This window comes from Leptopilina heterotoma, unplaced genomic scaffold (assembly GCF_015476425.1).
Source record: "Leptopilina heterotoma isolate Lh14 unplaced genomic scaffold, ASM1547642v1 Lhet_343, whole genome shotgun sequence".
NCBI lineage: Eukaryota > Metazoa > Arthropoda > Insecta > Hymenoptera > Figitidae > Leptopilina > Leptopilina heterotoma.
In genome coordinates, this window is record NW_025111029.1 from 385,543 (window position 1) to 411,487 (window position 25,945).

Below are 25,945 nucleotides of genomic sequence, written 5' to 3' on the forward strand. Positions count from 1 at the left end.
GAGGGCGCTGTGAGTATAAGTCACATCGCTTATCTAGAAAATACTCTTAATCATATGGTAATGGACCAACAGTTTATCAAATTTCATTTATTAAAGCTGCGGTTACACCTCTGCAGGCTACCTGCCTGCGCAGGCAGGAGCAACGAGAGTAAGGGAGAAGTTTGAAGTCACTGACTCTCTTACTCTTGTACGTTACCATGACACAACCTGCAGGCAGGCAGGCTGCCTGCAGAGGTGTAACCGCAGCCTTACATTTTAACAAAATTTTATATTTCCTTTTCGTTATCAGCATTTTTACATATTAAATCAATCAGTCTTTTTGATTAAAATGCCAAATCGAGTTAATAAACGTGAAATCGAAAGATTCAAGAGGACATAATTGACTGCGTGAAAGCAGGATTATCAGAATGCCCCCAATACGGTTTTCACTCGAAAACATATTGGCAGAAACTCACCGCCAATTGTATTCGCTCACTGTCAATTCTGCCTTTTTTACTGGGCTTATAACTAAAATTTAATTTTGAAAATTAATTTCACAGCTGGTTTATAGTCAATCACTTCCATTGATTCCAGTCACTATTGAAAGATTTCAAAAAATGTATGAAGATACTTGTCCTTCATTGAACTCTGTAACTAAGGTAAATTTATAAAATACTTTCTGAACTGAAAATGATTTTTTTTACTTTTTCATATAAAAAATGCTTGTCTACATTCTAAATTTGAATTTGAGAATGTTTTGCCTTCTGTACAAATTAGTTTTTTTGTGGTTTTTTGACTTGATTATTGTTGTATTATGCTTGTCTGTTTATATTTATTAGATAGATTGGTTACAATTTCTTCAACAACTTTCGGGAGGTAATATTGGTACTCTTGAAACATCGCACGAGGTAGAAATTGATTGGTCGTATTTAAAACATTTATGTGAAATATTGAGTTCTGTACAACATAGCGTAATCGGTAATTGCATTTGATGAGGAATAAAATTTATTTTTCATTAGTAAAGTATATTTTTTTATTAATAAATAATTTTTCAGTTCGATATTTGCAGTACAATTTTGAAGCAAATGATGATGTAATGTACTTTACTTCAAAGAAGTTACAAAGAATGAATCATAAGGAAAGGTATAGAGAAAAAAGTTTCAATAAAAATTAAATTTGATAAATTATAAAAATGTAGCCTAATATTTTCTTCTGGCCGCAGGTTTTTATGAAATATTAATGAAAAATGTTTCTCTGTGCATGTGTTTTTCATTTCTTTATATATAATTAATAATTTTAATAAGAATCTTTCTTAAAATAGATCGTACTCTTGTATCTTGAAAATGCCATTAACAGAAGGGTATTATAATGTTCTGGCTCCCAAAGAATATATTTCTAGAAAGTTTTCTTTCGTAAGTTAAGATCAGAGTTAAAACATAGCGATTAATTAAAAAATTACATAATAATATTACAAATTTGAACGGAAGCTTTTTAAACTGAATTAACAGTAGCCACATAGCACCGAAGCTTTTCTAAAAATTTATTAAAGATTTACTTGCAAAGTTTAGTGAAAATTGAGTAAAGATTCAAATGTCCCACTTCAATAAATCTTTATCGGCAAATTTTTCTAAAAATTTAGCTTAAAACTTACCTGAACATTTAATTTAAATTTTCGACTTCTCTCTTACAAGCGAAAATGTAGTTTATAACTTTCCTGAAAATTTAAATTAAATTTTCGCTTATATACAGTACCTAGGCGAAATTTTTTTTTAAATTTTCAGGAAAGTTTCACGCAAAACATTTATTGAAGTGGGACATTTAAATCTTTAAACAATTTCTACTAAACTTTGCATGTGAATACTTCGAAGTTTGTAAGTAAAACTAATAAAATTTTTAGAAAAGTTTCGGTGCTTTGTGGGATATTGTAGTAGATACTAAGACTTTCGTATTACATCTATTTAAAATCTAATAATGATAAATAAATATTTATAATTTTATCACTGCAATAGTTACTACTAGTACTTAAAAAATTACAAATCGAATTGATAAAACAAATTGGTAATAGTTGGTTGGATGATGGCTTAAAAGAAAAAGCAATGCGTGTGGCGGGACAAATAAAGCTTTACCAAAGCAAAATGAATTTTCCTATTATAAAAAACGAGATAGAATTAACTTCATATACGGTGAAAATCAAATTTTGTATAAATTTAATACTAACAAATAGTAAATATTATAAATTTATTAAATACCTTAATATTTAAATTTTTACAGTTTGAAGTTACTCCTGTTGCTGTGCAAAATTGGCTCAATTATAAGAAAGCCCAAACAGTAAACAAATTCAATTTGTTTTTAGTTACCACAAAAGGAAATAGGTAAAAATATAAACTCAATGTCAATAAAAACTTTTGTCAACACAGACAATTCAAAAGTATAATATAACTTTTATCAATTTTTTTTTCCTAATATAAAAATATGATAAGTAGAATTTTGAAAACTAAAAATATTACTTATTTAATAAAAATGTATAGGTTAAATAGAAGAAGTAAGAGGGATATAGAAATGAATGCATTCTACATGAGTCGTGGAAATATAATGGGTAAGTTGAATCAGCAAAAAAAAGGCACGCAAAGAAAATAAAAAATATGTTTCTTTTATTTTAGTGATATCACTTGCATTCTTGTTTCCACCCTTGTTCTACTGGGATGCACCAGTGTAAGTTAATATTTAAGAAGAAAAATCATAAACATAATTCATATTTAATAATTAATTTCAATAGGGCTTACAACTTCGGAAGAATAGGATTTATAATAGGTCATGAAATTTCTCATGCTTTCGATTATACGCGTTTTTTACCAGAATTTGGATGTAAGTATATACGCTTATTAACTAATTCATATTCATATGAAACTTTAAACCCTATTGAAAGTACCCACATGGGATCTTACGTGGGTTCTTATACAAAAACCTGTATAAAATGCCAGTTTCCACGTAAGAATCCACATGGGATCCCGCATGTAAAAGCACATGTATATTTGGGACACGATTTGAAGCAGGAATTCATGTGGGTTATTTACATTTCGATGTGATAGAAAATAATAACCATTTCTATAAAATAATTAATTAAAAAAATTAATATTTTTAATAATAAATAATAATAATAAATAAAATAATTATTAAATAAATAAATTTATTATTTAATAAAAGTTAATAAATTTTTTTTTATTAATGGTTTTCTAATGGCTTAATGATTATTTAATTATTGGCCTAATAATGGGCCATTAATGGTTGCCAATTATTGGCATCGGCGTGAACAACCCACGATTTTACCATTAGTGGTCCATTATTGGGTGCCAATAATAAACCTAGAGAAAACCAATGGCTCTCAATATTGGGCCATTAATGCACCAATGGTAGACTAAGGCTGGAGTCCCATGGCAGCGTTTTGCGTTGCATTTTGTAATTAGGCAATGAGTGCAAATAGAGTAAACCTATATATCTGTATCTCTCTCACACTCATGGCCTAGTTACAAAGCGCTGTCATGGGACTCCAGCCTAATGGCTATTTCCCATTGGGTGATGATTTGACATGCTAATACAATTTATTATTTAATTTTTAATTAAATAATTTTTAATCCTTTGAAAATTCTCACAATGTATCCCTAATTTAATAACATATCAAATCTTTTGTGAAATCCTATGTGAAATCTTATATATGAAACATGAAAACCCATATGAAATCCTTTATGGAATTCTTTATGTATTCTCACATAAGAATTCATGTGGATTTTTATGTAGATACACAAACTCAAATTCCCACATGAATTCCTGCTTCAAATCGTGTCCCAAATATACATGTGCTTTTACATGGGATCCCATGTGGATTCTTACGTGGGATCTGGGATTTTATACAGGTTTTTGTATAAGAACCCACTTAAGATCCCATGTAGGATCCCATGTGGGTACTTTCAATAGAGAATAGAAGATTAGAAAGTTGGTTATAAAATTTAAATTAAACTTCTACTTAACCACATGGAAAGTTCCCCGAAGAAGTGATCCTTAACTATTGTAATTCTTGTTGCTATTCCGATGAAATCCTTCAATTATAATCTATTATTTTCAGATCAACCTCAAAATCTTGATCATTTCAATGAGATAATGACTAATAAATGGCAATGTTTTGAAAACCAATTCGACCAACTTAATGACGTAATTATTGTTCCCAATAAATAATTAATGTATAAATAAATGTTCTAAACTGAAGGAGTTAACGGTGTTGCGCAATTTCAAACAGTGATCGCCTTTTAAAAATGGCTGCTCAAATGTATACTTGATTTAAAAATGATTTTTCTCCCAATTCGGGCAGTTATTGGAAAATCGGAGAAAATACAAGATATCCTGAATATTTTATCCTTCATTTGCGCGCAAGAAGTGCTGCCCTCTGGTAGTAATTTTATGTATCGCGCATTTGTTTAACTTTTTCCTATTTTACTTTCTGTCGTTGTAAATCTAAACAAATCTTTTACTTCTTGCGCGCAAATGAAAGATAAAATATTCAGGATATCTTGTACTTTCTCCGATTTTGCAATAACTGCCCGAATTGGGAGAAAAATCATTTTCAAATCAAGTATACATTTGAGCAGCCATTTTTAAAAGGCGATCACTGCGGAACACCATTAATAGCTTATAATGAGTATACAGTACGAAAACCTACCACGTCAGTCATATCCTATGAGTGGGAGTGAGACAGACTTATGTACGGAAGCGCCTACCCGCCACCTCGAGGCACTGAGGCATAAACTAGTGGTAAAGCAGTTTTAGCGAGGCATACACGCATATAGGCCTGTAGGCCTACTTGCCTTTGTGCTTTGTTCATGTTTTGTTAGTGGACTGACAATTTTGACAAAGTTAAAATTATAAATATTCAATACTTTTCAAACAAAAATTTTAAATAGTTTTAACCTATTCGACACATTATAAGTGATATATGTAAAAAAATAAATATATTTTGTGAAATTTATTTGATTTCCTTTGCGACAAGGTAAGTTACATTATGCATAATTTTAAGGTTATGGTTGTGTTTGTTACATGTGATGAATTTTATTAATAATAATAATAATAATAATATTTATCATTATTTACATTTTCTATGTGATTCAATGTTTATATAAAAAAATTTAATTTGTTTACTCGACAAATGGTACGCCCTCGACAATTGATGCATTTATCCTACTTTTAAGTTTCTCTATTTCCAAAATGTATTTTAAAAATTTTTTGGTCAAATTAAAATTTTTTTCCTATTAAAAGTTTCACTTCTCAACAGAACACAACTTCATGTTATTGTTATATTGGAAAATTTTAATAATAAATTCCACATTCTACATACACTTTTTTCAATGAAAATGTAATTTTTCATAGTACATTAAAATAATAATAATAATAATTTAATCAATAATAAATAAAATTCATCACATGTAACAAACACAACCATAACCTTAAAATTATGCATAATGTAACTTACCTTGTCGCAAAGGAAATCAAATAAATTTCACAAAATATATTTATTTTTTTACATATATCACTTATAATGTGTCGAATAGGTTAAAACTATTTAAAATTTTTGTTTGAAAAGTATTGAATATTTATAATTTTAACTTTGTCAAAATTGTCAGTCCACTAACAAAACATGAACAAAGCACAAAGGCAAGTAGGCCTACAGGCCTATATGCGTGTATGCCTCGCTAAAACTGCTTTACCACTAGTTTATGCCTCAGTGCCTCGAGGTGGCGGGTAGGCGCTTCCGTACTTATGCGATTCCCATACTTTCCTATGACTGACGGATAGCTTTTCTTACTGTATATATATAGATGAATCTTCTAAAGGTATTTAAAATTTGGTAAACGGGGTTTGGTAAATGATCAAGAAATAATTTTATTTGAAATAAGTGTGTATTTAATTCTGTCGTGCCCCCGAGAAACCCAGCCAGTGAACTTTATTGAACATTGTTACACAGGGGTTTTTTGGAGTCGTTTATTACGAATCTAAAGTCAGATTTTCAAAATTCAAAATGACGGACATTTATTTCAAAATTGCTCAAATTTGTATATAATTTGTTACTTGGGGGGTTTCAGGATCGCTGATTACGAATCTGAAGTCAGATTTTCGAAATTCAAAATGGCAACCCTGAAAACCCCCGAGTTTCTATTAACTGAGGGTGCAGTCCCATGCTGAGCAGAAAACACAATGCAAAGCAGAATTTCGTGAGAGTGGAAAGGATAGTGATAATATCTGACTATCTCTCTCGCACTCACGAAATTCTGCTTTCCCTACTAAAAAAATAATAAGGAATCAAGACAACACATCAGAATTCTGATTATTCGTCAGATTTTCTGATGATTCTTCTTGACTCTGATAATTTGTCATTTCTCTGATTATTTCTGACAGAATTTTTAGTATGGATTTGATGTTTTGTGAGAACTCTATCAGCTTCTCACTTCACTTCACAAACCAGGCTGACCATACTTGATGCGTATCTTTTAATTTCTTAAAAATGAAGTTTCTTAGAATAAATTTTAGATATTTCGAATCATGAAATATCACAGATTTTAAATTTTTAAAATATAAACTTCAATTAGCTAAATTAAACAAATTTCAAGTCATAAGATTTTTGTTTAAAAAATCATAAACCTTCAGAACAATGCCTTTTTTTGCCCACTCGACTCAACTCAGTCACAATGACCAAATTGATACGCACCTTTCTTTAACAATAGATTTTCTGAATCTATTGTGATGATTTAAAAACAAGAATTTTATAACTTTAAAATTCTGCATTTTAACTAATTCAACTTTGTAACATAAAAATTTAGTATCTATGGTATTTTACGATTCCAAATATCTAACATTTTTTAAAAAAAACATTTGTTAAAATAAATTATAAGGTTTGGGTGATAATTAAAAAAAAGATTTTTAAAATAAATTTTAGATATTTGGAATCGTAAAATACCATAGATTCTAAATTTTTATGTTACAAAGTTGAATTAGTTAAAATGCAGAATTTTTAAGTTATAAAATTCTTGTTTTTAAATCATCACAATAGATTCGGAAAATCTATTGTTAAAGAAAGGTGCGTATCAATTTGGTCATTGTGACTGAGTTGAGTCGAGTGGGCAAAAAAAGGCAATGTTCTGAAGGTTTATGATTTTTTAAACAAAAATTTTATGACTTGAAATTTGTTTAATTTAACTAATTGAAGTTTATAATTTAAAAATTCAAAATCTGTGATATTTCATGATTCCAAATATCTAAAATTTATTCTCAGAAACTTCATTTTGAAGAAATTAAAAGATACGCTTCAAGTATGGTCAGCCTGGTTTGTGAAGTGAAGTGAGAAGCTGATAGAGTTCTCACAAAACATCAAATCCATTCTAAAAATTCTGTCAGAAATAATCAGAGAAATGACAAATTATCAGAGTCAAGAAGAAGCGTCTGAAAATCTGACGAATAATCAGAATTCTGATGTGTTGTCATGATTCCCCTACTAAAAATAAAATCACAAAACGACAGAAATTTAGTCAGAATCTTTGACGTTTTTAGGCTGCATTTGTTACGATTGCAGCCACAGAACGTCAGGCTTGAGTCATGTTTAATCAGAAAGCTTCAAAAGTAGTCAGGTTTTTTATACAAAGTCGACACCCTTTTTTACCTGCGGAAAAAGGTTAACTGACCGTCATAAAATTGAAGGGAAATCTTTTTATTTGTTTATATTCATATTTATTTAAACATTATACTTGTTTTTCATCGACTTAGAATTCATCTAACAATATGCTCTTATTATGCATGCAGTATATTCTTTAGAACTTAAATTCAAAAATGATATCCTTTTTTATTTAACAATTACGGTTTTCGAGATACGTTACAGTTTCCTTAAAAAAAAGGTTTTTTATAATAAATTTTAGATATTTGTAATTGCGTGGAGATTTCTAGATTTTGAATTTATATTCATTTTACTTGAAATTTTAAAATTGCAAAACTTTTGAGCAATAAAAATTAGGTTAGAGACCCGAACCTCGTAACAACCCTGGTAAAAATTTCGGACTAATTCCGGATTAAATACGGACAGATTAGTACGGATTAGTCCGAAAATTGTACGAATAAGGTCCGAAAATGATCCGCGCTAGTCTGATATCAATCCGAACAAAAACCTGAATTCGAAAACACTCCGGAGTAATCCTAAATGTCTACGAATTCAGTTCGTAATTAGTCCGCAACAATCCGAATTTATGGCCCGTGAAGAATACTTCTGAAATAAGTACGGAATTATCCGAAATCAATATGTAAAGAATACGGAATCAGTCCGCAACAATCCGAGTTTAATCTAGTTAAAAAACTTAATCCGCAAAATGTCCGGAGCAATCCGAACTCTGTAAGCAAGAAATCCGGTATTAGTCCGCAAAAATTTGAAATTAAGTGTGGCAAAATCCTATTCTGAAAGAAGTACGAAACAATCTAAAAGCTGTATGTAACGAATCCAAAAATTGTCTGCAACAATTGGGATTAAATCCAATTGAAAGACATAATCCGAAACAAATACGAAATAATCCGAAATATGTATGCTAAGAATTCAGTAATAGACAGCCACCCGAATCATATTACATCCCTGGTAAAAATTTCGCATTAATCCAAATTAAATGCTGGTAAATTAGTGTGGATTAGTCCGATAATTGTACGAAAATGATCCGCGTTAATCTAACATCAATCCGAGTGAAATTGTGAATCCTAAATTCGTCTGGAGTAATCTTAAATGTCTATGAATTATGTTCCTTAATTATTACGCAACAATTCGAAATTATGTCCGTCAAAAAACTCATCTAAAATAAATACGAAATAATCCGAAATCAATATGTGAAGAATACGAATTCAGTCCGCAATAATCCGAATTTAATCCAGTTAAAAGATTTAATCCGAAACAAGTATGGAACAATCCAAAATCTGTATGCAAAGAATCCGGTAATAGTCAGCATCAATCCGAATAATATATCTGATCAAAACACCACAGTCCGAAAATAAGTCTTATTATTATAAGAATTTGTAAATATATACAATCCACAGACAGTTCAAAACAATCCATATTCAATCCAATTCAAAGACATAATCCAGAATGAATTTGGTATAATATTGTATTTGTGTATTAAAAACAGATAAATTAAATAAATAAATGCAGATAAATTCAAACTATAATTATAATTTCGTAGGACAAAAACCAGATTAATTCCGGATTTAATAATTTCATATTTGCAAGTTGCGTATTATCAGACTAACTTCGGATTAGATCGGACTAATTCCGGATTCACTGGTTATACACAAACCGCATTGAGTTTGAATTTATCCGGACAAATTCCGAGCGACAAAAACCTGTCAATAAGCAGACTGTTTCGGATTAGATGCGGATTCACTGGTTAAACCAAGCGAATTACTTCTGCATTTACTAGTCGCATATGATCTGACTAACTGCAGACTAAACCGGACTAATTACGGATTCAATAGTTATAAAAAACGGTATTGATTTCAAACTTAATTCATGGTAAAAAAAACTTCACAATCCGTATACTGTTGCTGACAAATTCCGGATTAGTCCGAAATCGTTCCCACTTTTTATTCAGGGTATTTACTTATGGTAAATAAAATATTTAATTTTGCAGTCAATTTGTTTTTACAAATTTACTAGTATTATTAGTTATCTTGTTTCAATATTAAAATTAACACTGACTATGTGTTAGTTTCTTGTCATTTCTTTTCGTGGCACTTGATAAATTCTATTAAGAATTTGAACTCCCATGCGAGCGTGGTATAGTGGTTAGTGTATTCGATTTCGGTGCGTTATAATGTTAGATAGGTGTAGGTTCAAATCCCCAAGCGTTAGAAATTTTAAGTTAATGTAAATATAATTGCGATAGGTAAATCGAAAAATAAGTTGAATGTACCATAAAGTAATAATAATTAATATGTGTAACTTGTATAATTATTTTTTTATTAACATTCACTAAATTGTCCAGACTAATTTTTGACTGTTTCGGACTAATTCCGGATTCACTAGTTAAAATTGACTGATTAATTTCGGACTTCACCAAACCAAGTCCGGTTTCACTAGTTGTTCACAAACCGTATAGAGTTCGGATTTTTCCGGATCAATTTCGGGTGACAAAAACCTGACCATAAACCGCATTGTTTCGGACAAATTTCAGATTAGTTCGAAATCTGTCCGGTTTTTTAACCAGGGAATAGACCCGCAATTCTATTGTGAAAAAAGGGCTACGCACAAATTTCAAGTTTTAACGGTACTTTACTTTTACCGGCTATATTTCGGTGAAGGGCTGTAAATAAAAAAAAAGATTTCAATGCTCAATAATCACAATCCATAAACATCAGGATTTAACAGGAGCATAAAAAATCCTTTAGTCAGAATTAACCAAAAGCTTCAGGAATCGTCAAAGTAGTCACAAAACATCAAAATTTCTGACGTTCTCTCTTTATTTCTGATTTTATTTTTAGCAGGGTCCTCATTATTTTTTTAGTAGGGTGTGTGGTGTGTCGATGATTCGGATTCAGATTTTGCAAAAAGTGCTTGTGTGCAGAGAAAAACTCGTTCGAAAATGATTGTTTACCAATTTCACGTCATTGAAACCAGGCAGTACCGATCTTGTAGGGCGACAAGTGTAGGTCGCACATAACCTACAAATTTTAGAGACCACACCTAGAGAAATGATTTATTTGATTTAAATAAAATTTTTTTCAAACAAATAAAAAAGGATATTTGTCACAGAACCAACTAAACTTTTATTTAGCTCAAATAATATTTTTTATTTGAATTAATATATTTCGTTTAAATATCCATTTTTATTTAAATGAAAAAAATTTTATATTTTCTTTAAATATATTTTATATTTAGAGCAAATAAAAAACATTTTTCATTTTAATAAATCCTGTAAGCATTCTAAAATATTAAAATTCACTTATAACCTTCAAATAAATTTAACAATCACAATCACTAATAGAACTTTTAATATTCATTAAAATAAATGTTTATTTTTATAAGAATATTTGTTAAATAAAGTCAGATTTTCTTATTGTTAGTCATTTTACTTTACTTTTTCACTTCATATGTAAAAGTCCACTGTCACATTGTTCTCACAAAATCTCAAATAAGACACTAAAATGTAAATGAAATCACATACAAATCTGTTACTTTGTACTAATTAAAATTTTCACTTAAAAAGAAAAATTCTGTACTTAAATTAATTAAATTTGTTAACTATTTATGATGAATAAACCTCTTATACTTATACGCGTTAAACTGTTAAAAGCAAAACATCTTATTGTTTTACTATAGCAATGCAATATGCGCAGGCGTCTACTTATAAGTCAAACAAACATTTATTTGAATCCAATATATTTTTTATTTGCTACAAATATACTATTTCATAAACTGCAAATATATTTCTTTATTTTAGATTAATTAGTGCATTTATTTGAAATAAATATTAGTTTATTTATTTTAAATAAAATATTTATTTGCAACAAATAAATTTTTCTTAAATATACACTTTTAGTTAAAATAAATAACTTTTTTCTCTGGGTGCATCGAACGCATTGGATTTTTGCATTGAGCTTCAATGGGAAAATCGAATCGACTTTGACATCCCCTTAAGCCATCACTATATAAAGACTATTTTTTAAATTATAATTTAAAATATTAATATTTTTTTAAAAACAAAAATGTTGCTGTTCCTAAACACGAATATAGAATACCCTGTTTGAAAAATTTGATAGAAATGGAAAGAAAAAAATTTCTTTCCATTTCAATCTTGTACCCTATGGGAATCGAACCCCGCACCTATGACCTATCTATATCTAAACGCTTAACGACCGCGGCTATCGAATCGACGTGAGAAATATTTTTCGACCTGTCTATATAAACTACAACTTTGAAAAACGTAAGTTTATGTAAAATATTATAATTTTTGTAAGTACCTATAAAAATACAAGCAGAAATAAAAATATTTATAGAGATTTGCAATATATGCTATTATGTTAAAAATATTAATTAAATATTTAATAAATTTTTGCTCAAATGTCATTTGACCGCTTTGTAATTTTTTGCAAATATTTGCAAAAAATAACATTAAACGAAATAAAAAAATAAAAAACACAGCTCAACTGTGTTAAAAAAATTTCGTTGATTTTCTAAAATGTTAAAACTTTTATGAAAATCTGTAGTTCACAACAAAACAATAAAGGGGCGCATGATTATTCCCCAAATGTCATTTTTCCGAAATGTCATTTTATCGAACTGCACTTTTGCGAATACTTATTTTTGCGAAAAGCCAATTTTGCGAAATGTCACTTTTGCGAATTGTCATTTTTTCGAAAAGATATTTTTGCGAATTGTCATTTTTGCGAATCGACAGTTTTACGAATTGTCAATTTTCCGAAAAGTCATTTTTGCGAATCGCCATTTTTGCGAAAAGTCATTTTTACGAATTGTCACTTTTGCAAATTGTCATTTTTGCGAAAAGCTATTTTTGCGAATTGGCATTTTTGCGAATCGCCATTTTTACGAATTGTCAATTTTCCGAAAAGTCATTTTTGCGAATTGTCATTTTTGCGAAAATTCCTATAGTGAATCTATATATGCATACAAGTTTACTATAGGAATTTTCGCAAAAATGACTTTTCGGAAAATAATTGACAATTCGTAAAAATGGCGATTCGCAAAAATGCCAATTCGCAAAAATAGCTTTTCGCAAAAATGAAAATTCGTAAAAATGACTTTTCGCAAAAATGACTATTCGTAAAAGTGCAGTTCGGTAAAATGACATTTGGGGAATAATCATAAAATTTGATAGAATTTGTATCCAAACCTTTTGATAGAGAAATAATGGATTTTCATGTGGAAAGAATTTGATAGATATTCAATCAAAAATCATGGATAGAAAACTATAAGAATTTTCGACTCATAGAATTTGATAGAATTTGTATCCAAATCTTGGATAGAGAAATATTAGATTTTCATTTGGAAAGAATTTGATAGGTATTCAATCAAAACTCATGGATAGAGAATTATAAGATTTTTCGACTCATAGAATTTGATAGAATTCGTATCCAAACTCTTGATAGTAAAATATTGAATTTTAGTATATTATTAACTTTGATAGATAATACATCAAAACTTATGATCCCAGTAAGAAGTAAGGAATTAATAAGAATTCGAAATTTTTAATTCATTTGAATTCCGTTTGTGACCAATTCTTTTCATTTTCATTTGGAGAAGCCGAAAAGAAGCTAAGTTTATTCTTTTGAATACCGTTTTAATATTTTAAGCGGAAAAAAAAATTTGACGGTTCGAAGATTTGAACCCTCAATAAGCTTCATTGTCGGAGACAAACAGCTTGTCCGCTCAGCTATTTAAACTGTACTATGACTACCGAATTTCAGAAGCACTTATCTCAAAGTGTTGCAAACTTCAAAGGAATTAAAAAATTTAAAAATATTAAAACGGAATAGACAGGAATTGAACTTACCGAGTATCACACAGTATTTCGGAATTCACAAAAATTCAAAAATTAAAGAAATATTAAAACAGAATTGATTGGAATTCACTTTCAAGAAATCTTTGCCTCAAAAAGGAATACATAGGAATTGGACAGAAACGGAATTCAAGAAAATTGATAATTTAACATTTTCTGTAAAAAGTTAAAAATGTCCAATTCTTCTCAATTCCTTACTTCTTACTGGGATAGGAATGGATTTAATTTTCTACTTTGGATAGAAGTGGATTGGTTTTTCAATATTTGATTAAATTGGATTCGAATTTCAAGGAGTGAAGGAAGAAAATTCTATCAAATCCTATCCATTTTAATAATTTTTTTAAACAGGGTACTGGTGGAATGACAGCAAAAGAAAATTATGCTGATACACAAGGACTGAAATTGGCATTTAAAGCAATGAGACGATATTTTGAGGTATTTCCAGATGAAGAAACTCAGAAATTAGGATATCTCTATCGTATCGATGCAAACAAACTATTTTTCATAGCCTTTGCGAATGTGAATATCAATTTTCTACTCTTCAAAAAAGAAAACAGTTTAGAATATAATTTTAAATTTAATGTCGTTAAAACACTAATTGAAAGTCGCTATAAAGTATTTTTTTTATAAAACTAAAATGTTTTCTACTTGCAATATAATAAAAACTATTATATTAGTATATAAATTAATATACTTGTATAAGTAGAAATAAATACATTTATAAAAATTGTTTTAAAAATGTTGACAGAGATTTTGTGAAAGTAGAAAAGTTCCATATTCCAGCCAAACTCATTCACCAGCCATGATAAGAGTCATTGGAACTTTACAGAATATGAAGGAATTTGCAGAAACATTTAACTGTAAAATTGGGTCACCAATGAATCCTTTAAGGGAGAGATGTGATTTTTGGGAAGCAACAAATTGACAATCTCCGTAAATATAATGTATACCTTTGGATAAATTTTGAAAAAATTATCTTTATCTAAAGAATCTAATGCAATTTTGTTAGACAAGAATCAATAAAAAATATCTAAAAATCAAATCAATAAAGAAAAGGCTAATTTATTTTACTCTTGCGGCTAAATAAAATTTATCTAATGAATAATTCTCGGTACCTTATACTTTTTTTTTAAAATCAACTTTTCTATTTTTCAAATTACAAGTTTTCTAGTATACATATAGTCATAATAATATTACAGCTAGTTACTGTACATTTATCTCTTCAAATATTACAATTTTTTATTACTCACAAACTGTTATCAGTTTTTCCCCCTACTATTAAAAATAATTTTTTCAACTCAATAAATTTATTAATAGACGAATTTTATTGTCTATATTTCTAAAATAAAGAATTTTGTTTATTTGTACTTTTATAAAACAAAAATTTTCACAATCTTGTAAAATTTAATTATTTTCTTCTACCCTCAAAGTTAAACAAACACTTCAATTTTTTCTATTTCTGACAATAGTTTCTTTTTATGTTCAAAAATTAAAAAAATTACTCATCAAAATTTCAATTATCTTTATAAATAATAAAATTCTTCTCTGAAATTCAATGATTTTCAAAAAATTTAATAAAATTCTTGACAAGAATTGAGGCCTTGGATCCAATATCTCGCCCGACGCTCGGAGGAACGCGAAACTGCCAGTCAGTGGGCAGTGAGCGCCTCTGGGCCACTCACTGCTACCCGACTGGTATTAGCTCAATTAGCCTCAATTGAATTATTTTAATAAATTTTCCTCATTTCAATTATTTTTAATATTTACTATTTTAATAAAATTTTCCAAAATAATTCAATTATTTACACAAAATTTTAATAAAAATTTCACAGGAATCTAATTACTTACTTACCAATTTTTTATTTTTTAATGAAGTTTCTCGAAAGAATCCAAATATATTCAGAGAATTGAACAAAATTCTTTACAAGATTTAGTTAATAAAATTGCAATTTTAATAAAATTTTCCTATACAATTCAATTATTTGCAATACAATTTTTTACCACGCTTTTCCTCATTTCAAATTCCCTGACTTTTCCAGGTTTTCCAGGTTAAAAAACGGAGTTTTTCCAGGTTTTTAAAACTACATTTACAATATTTTAGGGGAGAGTGGGGCAAACCGGACCCCTCTCAATATTTCCGAAATGGCGAAATTGGAAAAAGTGTTGTTTACAAATTTAAAACAACCATGTTTAGTATACCTTATGTTTAATTATTCAATCTGACAGTTTTAGCTTGCGTTTGTGCGACGAAGGGAGCAAAAGTTTTTTTTTTAGTTTTTTTCTACACTTTTACGAATTTTTTCATTCTAAATTCAATAAGAATGATAAAAGTAAATAAAAATTTCATTTCTAAGAAGAATTTAAGGTTAACTTAAGAAGCAGTCAGAGAAGCAGGCGCAATGCGCCTATACATCATATAGGGTTTCGTGGCCTAAAATGACAAAAAAATAAATAAATAATAATTTATTTAGAAATTTTTTTTGTACTTAAAATTCAAAATTTTTTCGTATTGAGATTTGATAATTTTCTCTTTAGCAAAAGTTTAATTTTTCTGAGCAATTATTTTTTGTTTTAAAATATATTAAAACCATCAAATTAAGTTTTATGTGCATATCTTACTTACTGTTTATTATTTATTAATAACAATTACAATTTTATTAATAAAGTAACGAAATTCACTGACATTGACAATGAATGACAGTAGACCTTTCAACATGGAATAAATTACTGAAATTACTTAAAGCCCTAAGCACAACTGAGTCGGGTACGGGAGACGACTTCGGGATATGGGCTTCCTAACCTCAAAATGTATGTATCTTACATATCCCGTAACCGTCTCCCGCACCCAACTCAGTTGTGCTTAGGCCTTAACACAGAAACACAAATATAACTGCAATCTGGCTGTGACTGGTGTGAACGCGACAAGAAGACTATGGCTGTTTTCGAGGTTCACGCTGTCAGCGCTGAGAAAATAGAAAACGTGGTTGGTTGGGTTAGGGGAAAGGTGAATTTTGATTGGCTAAAATCTAAATTACTAGATTTCATGCTCGGTTTTCACGCTGTGTCATATTGAAATCAGCATCAAATTATAGCTCCAAATCTGGTAATTTATATTTTAGCCAATCAAAATTCACCTTTCCCCTAACCCAACCAACCACGTTTTTTATTTTCTCAGCGCTGACAGCGTGAACCTCGAAAACAGCCATAGTCTTCTTGGAACGCGAGTTCGATATTTGTCGCCATATTTTTTCGTCTGACCGAGGTGCAAATGCACCTTTAGGCATTGTAAACATACTTCACATACTTGTAAAAAAAAACAGCTTTATTTTGAAATCTGCGCATGCGCAGCCCGTTTTGTTACCACAGCTGAAGTTTCCATTCTATTGCGGTTTAGGGTTGTAAAGTTTCATGAAACTTTGGAAAATGAAATGTTTCATGAAAGTTTCAATGCTTCATGAAACATTTCAAAGTTTCAAGTTTTAAGCGGGAAATTTCAAATTCAATGCAAGAAAGTATAATAATTAACGCATATTATTATCGACAAAAACATGAAGTATTATTATTTACTTTAATATCTTTCTTTAATTTTTATAAATAAAATAAATAATTAAAAAATATATTAATAATTTAATTTTAAGTCACTCGTTAGAGGTAATATTTTAGGTAATTTTTAGTTAATATTAACATAACTACTCTCGTGTTTTCGGATGTAAACAAAAAATTTTCATTAAATTGTTTCGAGCTAACCTAAAATTTCTAGAGATTATCTAACCTGAACTGACAACTGCGCATGTGCAAATAAAGCTTAATTATTGGTTCTTCAATGTTTTATGAAATTAATGAAACTTTCGCTTATGAAACATTGAAACTTTCAAATGAAAGTTTCATTGTTTCAATGAAACGTTTCATCACTCACAACCCTAGTTATTTAAATGTTTTCATGTTTTCAACTGCCTCTTGTTTGTTCTGACAGTTGGCTAAGCCTCAAGTCATTTAAGAAGAAGAAGAAGAACTGCCTCTTGATTTACAATTCAAATGATATAAATTGTAATTAGATACTTATATAAAATAAGTACAAGTTAAAAAGTCTTGGTTTCTGTAATCCAAACATTGTAAAATGCCATCATTCGTTTAATGTCTCGTCACGGAAAATCGTCGAGTTTATAAAAGCGATAATGTTGATATTGCATTAATCATGGTTAGTATTTTTAATAGAAACTAATTTAATTATGTATTTATTATATAATAAATATATATCAGTTTTTATATATTTATAATTTATATCTCAGTTTCTATAAATAGATTTTGATAATAAATAAGTAATGTTAACAATGTCACAAAAGCTTGATCCGTAGTATTTTTTTGACATTTTTACACAACACATTTTAAATGCATGTGAATAAATATTTAGAATTAAATTTAATTATAAAGAATTAAGATGATATCAACTTATCAAAATTCAAATGTGTTCAATTTTGGCTTAGAATTGAAACAAATATAAATGTAAACAGATGATTCTCTTGAAAGAAATTGAAAACTGAAAGTTGAAAGACGAAATTAGTCTTGTATAAATTTAAAACTTATTAAACTAAAAGTTCGTGCTATTTAGATAATAAAACAATAAAAACTTTATTAAAATTAATTATTTAAACAAATTAAAGCAATAAAAAATATATCAAAAGCGTAATTAGAGGTTATGTTGCGCGCCATAATTAAAGCGCGTGCATTCAATATGGAAATAGATAATGTGGTCTCTACTGTATGTTTAAGATCAATTTACAAAATATTTTCAAATCTATGATATTATTATAAAGAAAAATGACGTTTAAATTTTTATTTAATATATAATTTATAGTCTGATTTTCACTCTCTTAAGAATATTCTTCTTTAATTTTAACAAAAAATTCGGGTGTTTTTCAGTTGTAAGAGAAGTATTATATATAAATATATTGTTCGCCTTTGAAAAAAAAATCTTTTATTTCAATTTTTTACTCTAAACTTTGAATTTTTATACCTATATAAGGATAGTTTTTTCGATTTAGAAAAAACAGGGTTATGGAGCACTTCTGACTTCATATTTGTTTTCAGCGAGCAAAAATACTATAAGACATGTATTTTATTTTTCAACTTTTATTTTTTTTGTGCCTGTGTAATGAAGGATAATTTATAAAATGATTATTGTTTTATAATTCACTATTTTAATATCAAAATTTCCACCAATAAATTGATATTTTGTAATAAATAAAAAATGTAAATAAAATAGTAACAAGTTATTAACACAAAAATTTCATACCTACCTTCAATAACTAAAGCAAATGCAGATGTTAATGATGAAAGTACCTCACTAATAATGTGAGAATTATAACATTTAGAAAAGCCAATGGGAAAAGTTATTTCTTTCTAAAATATAATTACTATGCAGTTGTACCTCAATTATCTGAACCTCTGTTATCCAAACTTTTTCACCACCTTAAACCCTAAATTTCATGTTTTTACATTTTTGGGTACATTGAGGCTACAGTTTCCAAATTTTTGTTATAGAATATTTAAGTGGAGCAGTGCTTCCTATTTGAGATTGCAAATCACCGCCAAAGTGACAGAAAAATATCTTCGAATCTTAATCTTCTATTTGCTACCATGGACCTTGCAAATGATTGCAACGACACTTCTGGAGACAGAATTAGAGATACACCTCTGCATTTGGCGATAAGGGAAAATCAGCCTGAGACATTCAATCTTCTTTTAGAGGAGAGTAACCTGAACGCAAGAAATCAAAATGGTGAAACATCACTTCACTATGCAGCTTTGCATAACCGCCCTGAATTCGCAAAGACACTTATAGATAATGGCGCCATTGTTAACGTTATCGACCTTTGTTCACGAACGCCACTTGATGTCGCCTTGGAGGTAGAAAACGTTAAAGTAGCAGAAGTTTTGTTTAAACATGGTGCTGTTTTAAGTGACTACGATTTGAAATACATGGGACCTCTTCGTTCCGCAGTTAGAAAAGGAAATTTGGAAATGGTAAAACTGCTCATGGCGAATGGATGTAACAAAGTCGATGTTCCAAAAGATGATGCCAGTTATATCGAATCTTCTCTTAAATTCGCAGTATCGTCCGATCGTTTGGACATTCTAGAATATCTCATGAAGAATGGGGTAAAAAGCAGCGCAACAGTTAATCAGGATAAATTACACTTATTTACAGCAATTGCTTCGGGCTACGGTAATTTGGCTACTTTAAAATGTTTAGTCGATCTTGGTTTTAAGACGAAAGCGGCAGATTCTGTATTTTATACTTCAATGTATATAAATATCCATGACGTGTGGCAGTATTTATTAAAATGTTTCTCGAAAATTAATGCAAAAACCTATTATAAAGAGAAGCAGATTCATTTTTCTATTCGAATGGGCCAAGTGGAATCTGTTACAACAATCGTAAACGAACCAAGAAATAAATATAAATTGAACGCTTTCGATAGACAATTGGCTGTTTACATTGCTGCTGAAAGTGGCAATGATGAAATACTAGAAATCCTTTTGAAAGCTCATTATCCTGTTGATAGTTTATTTAAGAAAACAAGTGCTTTACACGTTGCAGCAACATTCGAACACCCGAGACTAGTGAAACTGCTATTGGAAGCTGGAGCTGATGTTAATTTACAAACTGAAGATGGTCTCACTCCATTATATTTCGCAGCATGTGCAGCACAGCCAGCTGTAGTGAAATTCCTCCTTGAAAATGGTGCTGATCCCTCTAAACCCTCTAAATCCAGTGAATCACCGTTGCAAGCGGCTTTGAAGTTATATTCGTCCATAGTTTCTTTCAAACCAATTTCTCCATTAGTTTTTGAGAGTTTGGTGAAAGTGACGGAGACGCTAATTCGGTGTTCAAAAACTGAAAATGGTAAAGGCTTACTTCCATATGCAATTAGAATAAGAGTTTCAAATAACAATAATTCAAATCTGGAATCAAAGGAAATAATATCGGACCCATGTGATTCTGAATTTCGTCCTGAAATCATTAGATGCCTATTTAATTATCTAAGTGATGAATTAATTGAATATATTTCTGAAATAGTGGTAAATAAGTCGTTTCCAGTAGAACAGACACCGGCATTGTTTCACCTTCTGATGGAATATAATGATTTCAACTGGTGTTTTCATATCAGAATAGATGATGTGGAGAATAAGTACAAGTGCCAAGTGCTCCTAACTAGTTACTCTAGAAACATTGATAATCTTTTATATACTGCAAAGCACATTATCTTGTATAAGGATGGTAACATATACAAAGAGTTCGAAATAGATGGTCAAATAGTTTTTTTAAAGTTGATAGTCTCACGATTAGTTTTGTTGACTACTAATTGTTATCTACCTTTTATTGAATTTTGTTTAGAGAATGATCTTAATGATTGGCGAGAAAAGTGCTTGAAAGAGGAGGTGGACATGAAAAACACGAAAATTAATGAAAATATGATCGTTACTTTCTACGACGTATTAACGAAATCAACAAATGAAGTTGCAATGTACGCGAGCAATAATGATTTTTTAAAAGCAATCGAATCTTCTCTAACAAAATTTCCGATATATGCTGATTTTTTGAAGGTAAATGCCGAAATAGCAGAAAGAAGAAGAAATTTCATCAACGACTGTGTTAATTTAATGTTAAATTTGGTTCAAAACCGTCATAGAATTCGAATTTCTACAGCTGAAATCAATGGGATTTTCAAATATCTGTCAATTGTAGATTTGAGAAGATTTTCAGCAGCTTTTTGCTAAAATGTAATTTTAATACATTTAAGACAAAGATCAGTTTTTATGTATAATTTGTTGTGAATTTTCCTTCTACGATGAAGAAATTTTCATTTAAGGATTCCTTCTCATCAATGTTATAGAATATGGTTTAAATTTTATAAATAATTATTAATATAACATTAATTTTAGAGTTTAAATTTATAGACGTATATTGAGATTACACGGTAAACTAAGCTTTACGCTTTAAAACAATGTTTTGTACGTCGACACATTAACATTAACAAATTGAACGCTTTTTAAAAGTTTGTTTAAAATATTTTAATAATGTGACATTGAATAAAAAATCAGCTTTTTCATCCCTCAGTGAGTTCTTTATTTTTATATTCACTTATGACAACCTGTAAGTAATAATGCTTTTTATAAAATACTTTATTAAATAATACAGTATTTTTAGTTTTATCATTTATATACGCGATTTTAATATTTTAATATACTTTGCTCCGGGACTCCCATTTGTAATTGCATATTAAATACATTCATTTAGTATATATTTTCAAGTTCTACATAAATCTTATTTTTTAAATTTCAGAATTTTAGAAGTTTAATATTTTCGACTGCAATGAACGAAAAGCGATAGAATAGGAAATCAAAAGATACACGCAGATTAAATTAACAACATACAAATTAAACAAAATCATATTGATGTTATATTTTTACTATGCATGAAATTTAATGCAAATTTAAACCAAGTCAACAATTACTAACTACCTAACTAACAACCATTACTATCTTACTAACTTAATAACTAACTCACTAAGTTAGTAAGTTAGTAACTAAGCTAGTTAGTTAGATTGGTAGTTAGATTGTTAGTTAGTTAGTAGTATTTTATTAAATATTAAAATATGAAGTGTCGGAGTTTTCAAAATAATCAAAGCCATTCTATAAAATTATGTCGCAGACAAAATGAAAAAATTTATGAATTTTATCAGATTCATCATTATTTTTTTAGTACTGAACCCTTCCTCTTTAAGGAAGCAAAGAGGATTTATTTAAATAAGTGATACAAACTTTCTTATTTTTGTTACAGAATATTTAATTGGAGCTGTTTCTCCTATTCGGGAGTGTATAGATCACTATCAAAGCTTCAGTAAAGTGTATTTGGATCTAATTCTTCAATTCGGTGCCATGGCTAGTTCAAATGGTTACGGCGATACTTCTGACTACAATGAATTGTTTCTCGCAGTCCACAATGGAGAATTGAGTCGAGTTCATTCTCTGCTCGAGAAGTATTCGGCGACGGAAACGATTCGTGGCAGGACGTTGCTGCATGTGGCGACTGCAAGAGGACATTTAGAGATTGCAAAAATGTTCATCACTAAGCGAGACGGGGATGGTAATACACTGCTGCATTTGGCGATAAGCGAAAACCAGCCTGAGGCATTCAATCTTCTTTTAGAAGATAGTAACTTGAACGCAAGAAATCTCAAGGATGAGAGACCACTTCACTTTGCAGCTTTGCATAATCGCCCTGAATTCGCAAAGACACTTATAGACAATGACGCTTCTATTGGAGTGAAAGATAGTAAGGGAAAAACGCCACTTGATGTTGCATTGGCGAAAGGAAACGTTCAGGTAGCACAAGTTCTTTTTAAACATGGTGCGGTTTTAAGTGAGAACGATTTAAAAAATATGGAACCGCTTTGTAACGCAGTTAGGAGAGGAAATTTTGAAATGGTAAAGCTGCTCATTGCGAACGGATGTAGCACAGTCGATGTTCCAAATGATGATCGCAGTTATTTGGAATCTTCTCTTAAACTTGCAGTGTCATCTGGTCGTTTGGATATTCTTAAATATCTCGTGAAGAATGGTGTAAAAAGCATCGCAACAGTTAAGGAAGATAAACTAGGCTTATTTAGATCACTTATTCACCAAGGCAGTTTGGATACTTTAAAATGTTTAGTCGATATTGGTATTAAAGTAAAAAACTTAGATGACGTATTTAATGCTACATTTAATTTGTGTCGTCATGACATGTGGAAATATTTAGTAACAAGGTTGTCGAAACTTAGTGCAAAAACGTATTATAAAGAGAAGCAGCTTCATTTTTCTATTCGAACGGGCCAAGTGGAGACTGTCAAAGCAATGGTAAATGAACCATTAAACGCATATGAATCGAACACTTTCGCCAAAAAATTAGCCGTTTACACTGCCGTTGAAAGTGGCAGTGAAGAAATATTAGAAATTCTTCTAAACGCTCGTTATCCTGTCACTGGCAGTCTGTTTAAATGTATAAGTCCTCTTCACCTTGCAGCAACATTCGAGCACCCGAGACTAGTGAAACTGCTCTTGAAAGCAGGAGCTGATGTTAATTTACAAACTGATCATGGTCTCACTCCTTTACACTTCGCAGCAACTTCAGCGCAGCCAGCTGTAGTTAGATTTCTTCTAAATCATGGTGCTGATCCCTCTATAACCTCTAAATTTAATGAATCACCGTTGAAAGCGGCTTTGGAGGTTCATTCAGGCTCGTATTGTCCCATACCTGTAACTCCTTTAGTGTTTGATGGATTGGTAAAAGTGACGGATATGTTAATCCAATATTCGAATAGTAAAACTTATGAAGATTTATTTTATTACGCATCTAAAATAAGAGTTTCACCAAGTATCAATAACTCAAAGCCAGTGTCAAGAGAACTAATATCGACTGTAGGTGATTTTATATTTCGACCTGAAATTATTAGATGCATAACTAATTATCTAAGTGAAGAGGAAGTTAAAGATTTTTCTGAGACATTTTTATTTGAAGAAAGTGATTCATCTCTTTACCCACCAGAGTTGTTTCAACTTATGATGGAATTTAATGATTCAAAATCATGCTTTGATATAGAAATAAACACTCGGAATAAAAATAACAAGTGCCAATTGCTCTTAATTAATTACTCGAAAAACGTTAGTAATCTTTTACATACAATTACGGAAATTATTGATTCTTGCGATGAAGATGACGACAATGACGTGGAGAAGAAGAATAAAATAGATTTATTAAAATTACTAGTATGTCGTTTAGTATTATTGAACAAAGATTGTGATCTAACTGAGTATGAAGAATATGAATTAATTGATGATCTTATTGATTGGCAAAATAATTGTGAACTGGAGAAAATTGTCATGAAAAGTACGAAAGTTAATAAAAATTTAAATTTCACTTTCTATGATGTATTAACGAAATCAATTGATAATGTTGCTATATACGCAAATAACGATGATTTTCTCATTGGAATAAAATCTTCACAAATAAAATTTCCTGCATATGCTGATTTTTTGAAGACAAGTGTCGAAATGGCCGAAAGAAGAAGAAATTTCATCAATGAGAGCACGACATTAATGTATCGTCTAGTTGAAAAATGTTACAAAATTCGAATTTCTACTTCTGACATTCGTCACATTCTCCAGTATCTCTCTATTGTAGATTTGCGAAAATTTTCAGCCGCTTGTTCCTAAAATGTAATTTTATGACAAATAACGCAAAAATCAGTTTTGTTGAATAATTTATGTATTTTTTTGTTCTGCGATGAAGAAATTGTAATTTAAAGATTTATTTCCATGAAGGTGTTGAAAAGTAGTTTAATCTTTAATATTAATTATTATTAACATTTCTACATTAATTATGAAGAGTTAAAATTTATGGATGTATAATATGTATATTGCGATTACATCGTTAACTAAGCTTGAAGCTTTAATTCAGTGTTTTGTACATTGGCTCATTAAGATTAGTAAATCAAACGCTTATTAAAAGTTTGTTTAAAATATTTTAGTAATGTGACAATAAATAACAATTAGATTGTTTTAACAGTTTTTGAAATTATAAAATCAGTTAAGAAATATAAATATAAGTAGAAAATAATAATTGAATTTTAAATTCAAGACAAAACGAATGTATGAATATTGTTTCTAATAAAAATAACAAAAAAGTATTTATCTTTTTGGTGATTTTAAGACTTATTCTTAAGTACTGAATCAATATCAGCAGTTGTATTCACAATATTACATAAAACTTTCCTCATTAATTTATTCTCTTCGTCTAAACGAAGTTGAGTTGAAAGAACTTGTTCATATTTTATTTGTTGTCTTGCCACCTCCTCGACAGATGCATTTAATCGTTTTCGTAACTCATCGATTTCATTATTAAGATATGAAATGTGATCGATTAGAAACGATTGGGAAAGATTATTTTGAGAATTTTCGACATTTTCCAAATTGGCACAAAGTTGTTTCTCATTTTTTTCTTCTGCTTCGCGCTTTTCTATTTCCACATTACTTTTTTCGTCATTCTTCTGTTCGACGTCTTCTGTATCTGAAGCTTCGTTGTCGATTGATTTTGAACAATTATCATTTTCTTCAGGTTTGGAATTCTCAATCACAGTATTTTTTTCGACTTCCTCTTCTTTTCTTTCTTTCACCTCTGCTCCGGGTTCTGAAATAATTACAAAAGAACAAACTGATGATGACGATGGAGAAAGTGTTTTATCCTCGGATTCTTGTTCCTTTATTTGTTCATCATTTGACGTACGAACTTCCAACGGAGTAATTTTCGAAGCATCTTCTACAGTATCTGTAATTATATTTTC

At 29.6% G+C, this 25,945-nt stretch overlaps 3 protein-coding genes across 5 annotated transcripts in view; all 3 read left to right on the forward strand.

The window, feature by feature from the left end:
* LOC122505140 (membrane metallo-endopeptidase-like 1) overlaps nucleotides 1–14,601 on the forward strand; it is a 40,839-nt gene extending 26,238 nt beyond the window's left edge. For 2 of the 3 annotated variants that reach the window (XM_043616605.1, XM_043616604.1), the window contains exons 7-18: nucleotides 540–638; nucleotides 819–957; nucleotides 1,035–1,122; nucleotides 1,301–1,391; nucleotides 1,989–2,162; nucleotides 2,251–2,351; nucleotides 2,508–2,575; nucleotides 2,640–2,691; nucleotides 2,756–2,844; nucleotides 4,100–4,185; nucleotides 13,908–14,078; nucleotides 14,308–14,601. In XM_043616605.1, the coding sequence (XP_043472540.1) occupies nucleotides 540–638; nucleotides 819–957; nucleotides 1,035–1,122; nucleotides 1,301–1,391; nucleotides 1,989–2,162; nucleotides 2,251–2,351; nucleotides 2,508–2,575; nucleotides 2,640–2,691; nucleotides 2,756–2,844; nucleotides 4,100–4,185; nucleotides 13,908–14,078; nucleotides 14,308–14,484 (1,335 nt within the window). In that variant the 3' untranslated portion in view covers nucleotides 14,485–14,601. The remainder of the gene's footprint in view (nucleotides 1–539; nucleotides 639–818; nucleotides 958–1,034; nucleotides 1,123–1,300; nucleotides 1,392–1,988; nucleotides 2,163–2,250; nucleotides 2,352–2,507; nucleotides 2,576–2,639; nucleotides 2,692–2,755; nucleotides 2,845–4,099; nucleotides 4,186–13,907; nucleotides 14,079–14,307) is intronic. The other variant, XM_043616606.1, reaches the window with a different exon arrangement.
* Nucleotides 14,602–16,641: 2,040 nt separating this feature from the next.
* LOC122505127 (ankyrin repeat and death domain-containing protein 1A-like) lies at nucleotides 16,642–25,144 on the forward strand. Its single transcript, XM_043616591.1, has 2 exons — nucleotides 16,642–17,757; nucleotides 22,405–25,144. Exon 2 carries the CDS (start codon nucleotides 22,503–22,505, stop codon nucleotides 24,816–24,818), a length of 2,316 nt encoding a protein of 771 aa, XP_043472526.1. The 5' UTR covers nucleotides 16,642–17,757; nucleotides 22,405–22,502; the 3' UTR covers nucleotides 24,819–25,144.
* LOC122505136 (putative ankyrin repeat protein RF_0381) lies at nucleotides 18,809–22,497 on the forward strand. The gene has a single exon (XM_043616601.1). It carries the CDS (start codon nucleotides 19,197–19,199, stop codon nucleotides 21,339–21,341), a length of 2,145 nt encoding a protein of 714 aa, XP_043472536.1. The 5' UTR covers nucleotides 18,809–19,196; the 3' UTR covers nucleotides 21,342–22,497.
* Nucleotides 25,145–25,945: the final 801 nt, after the last annotated feature.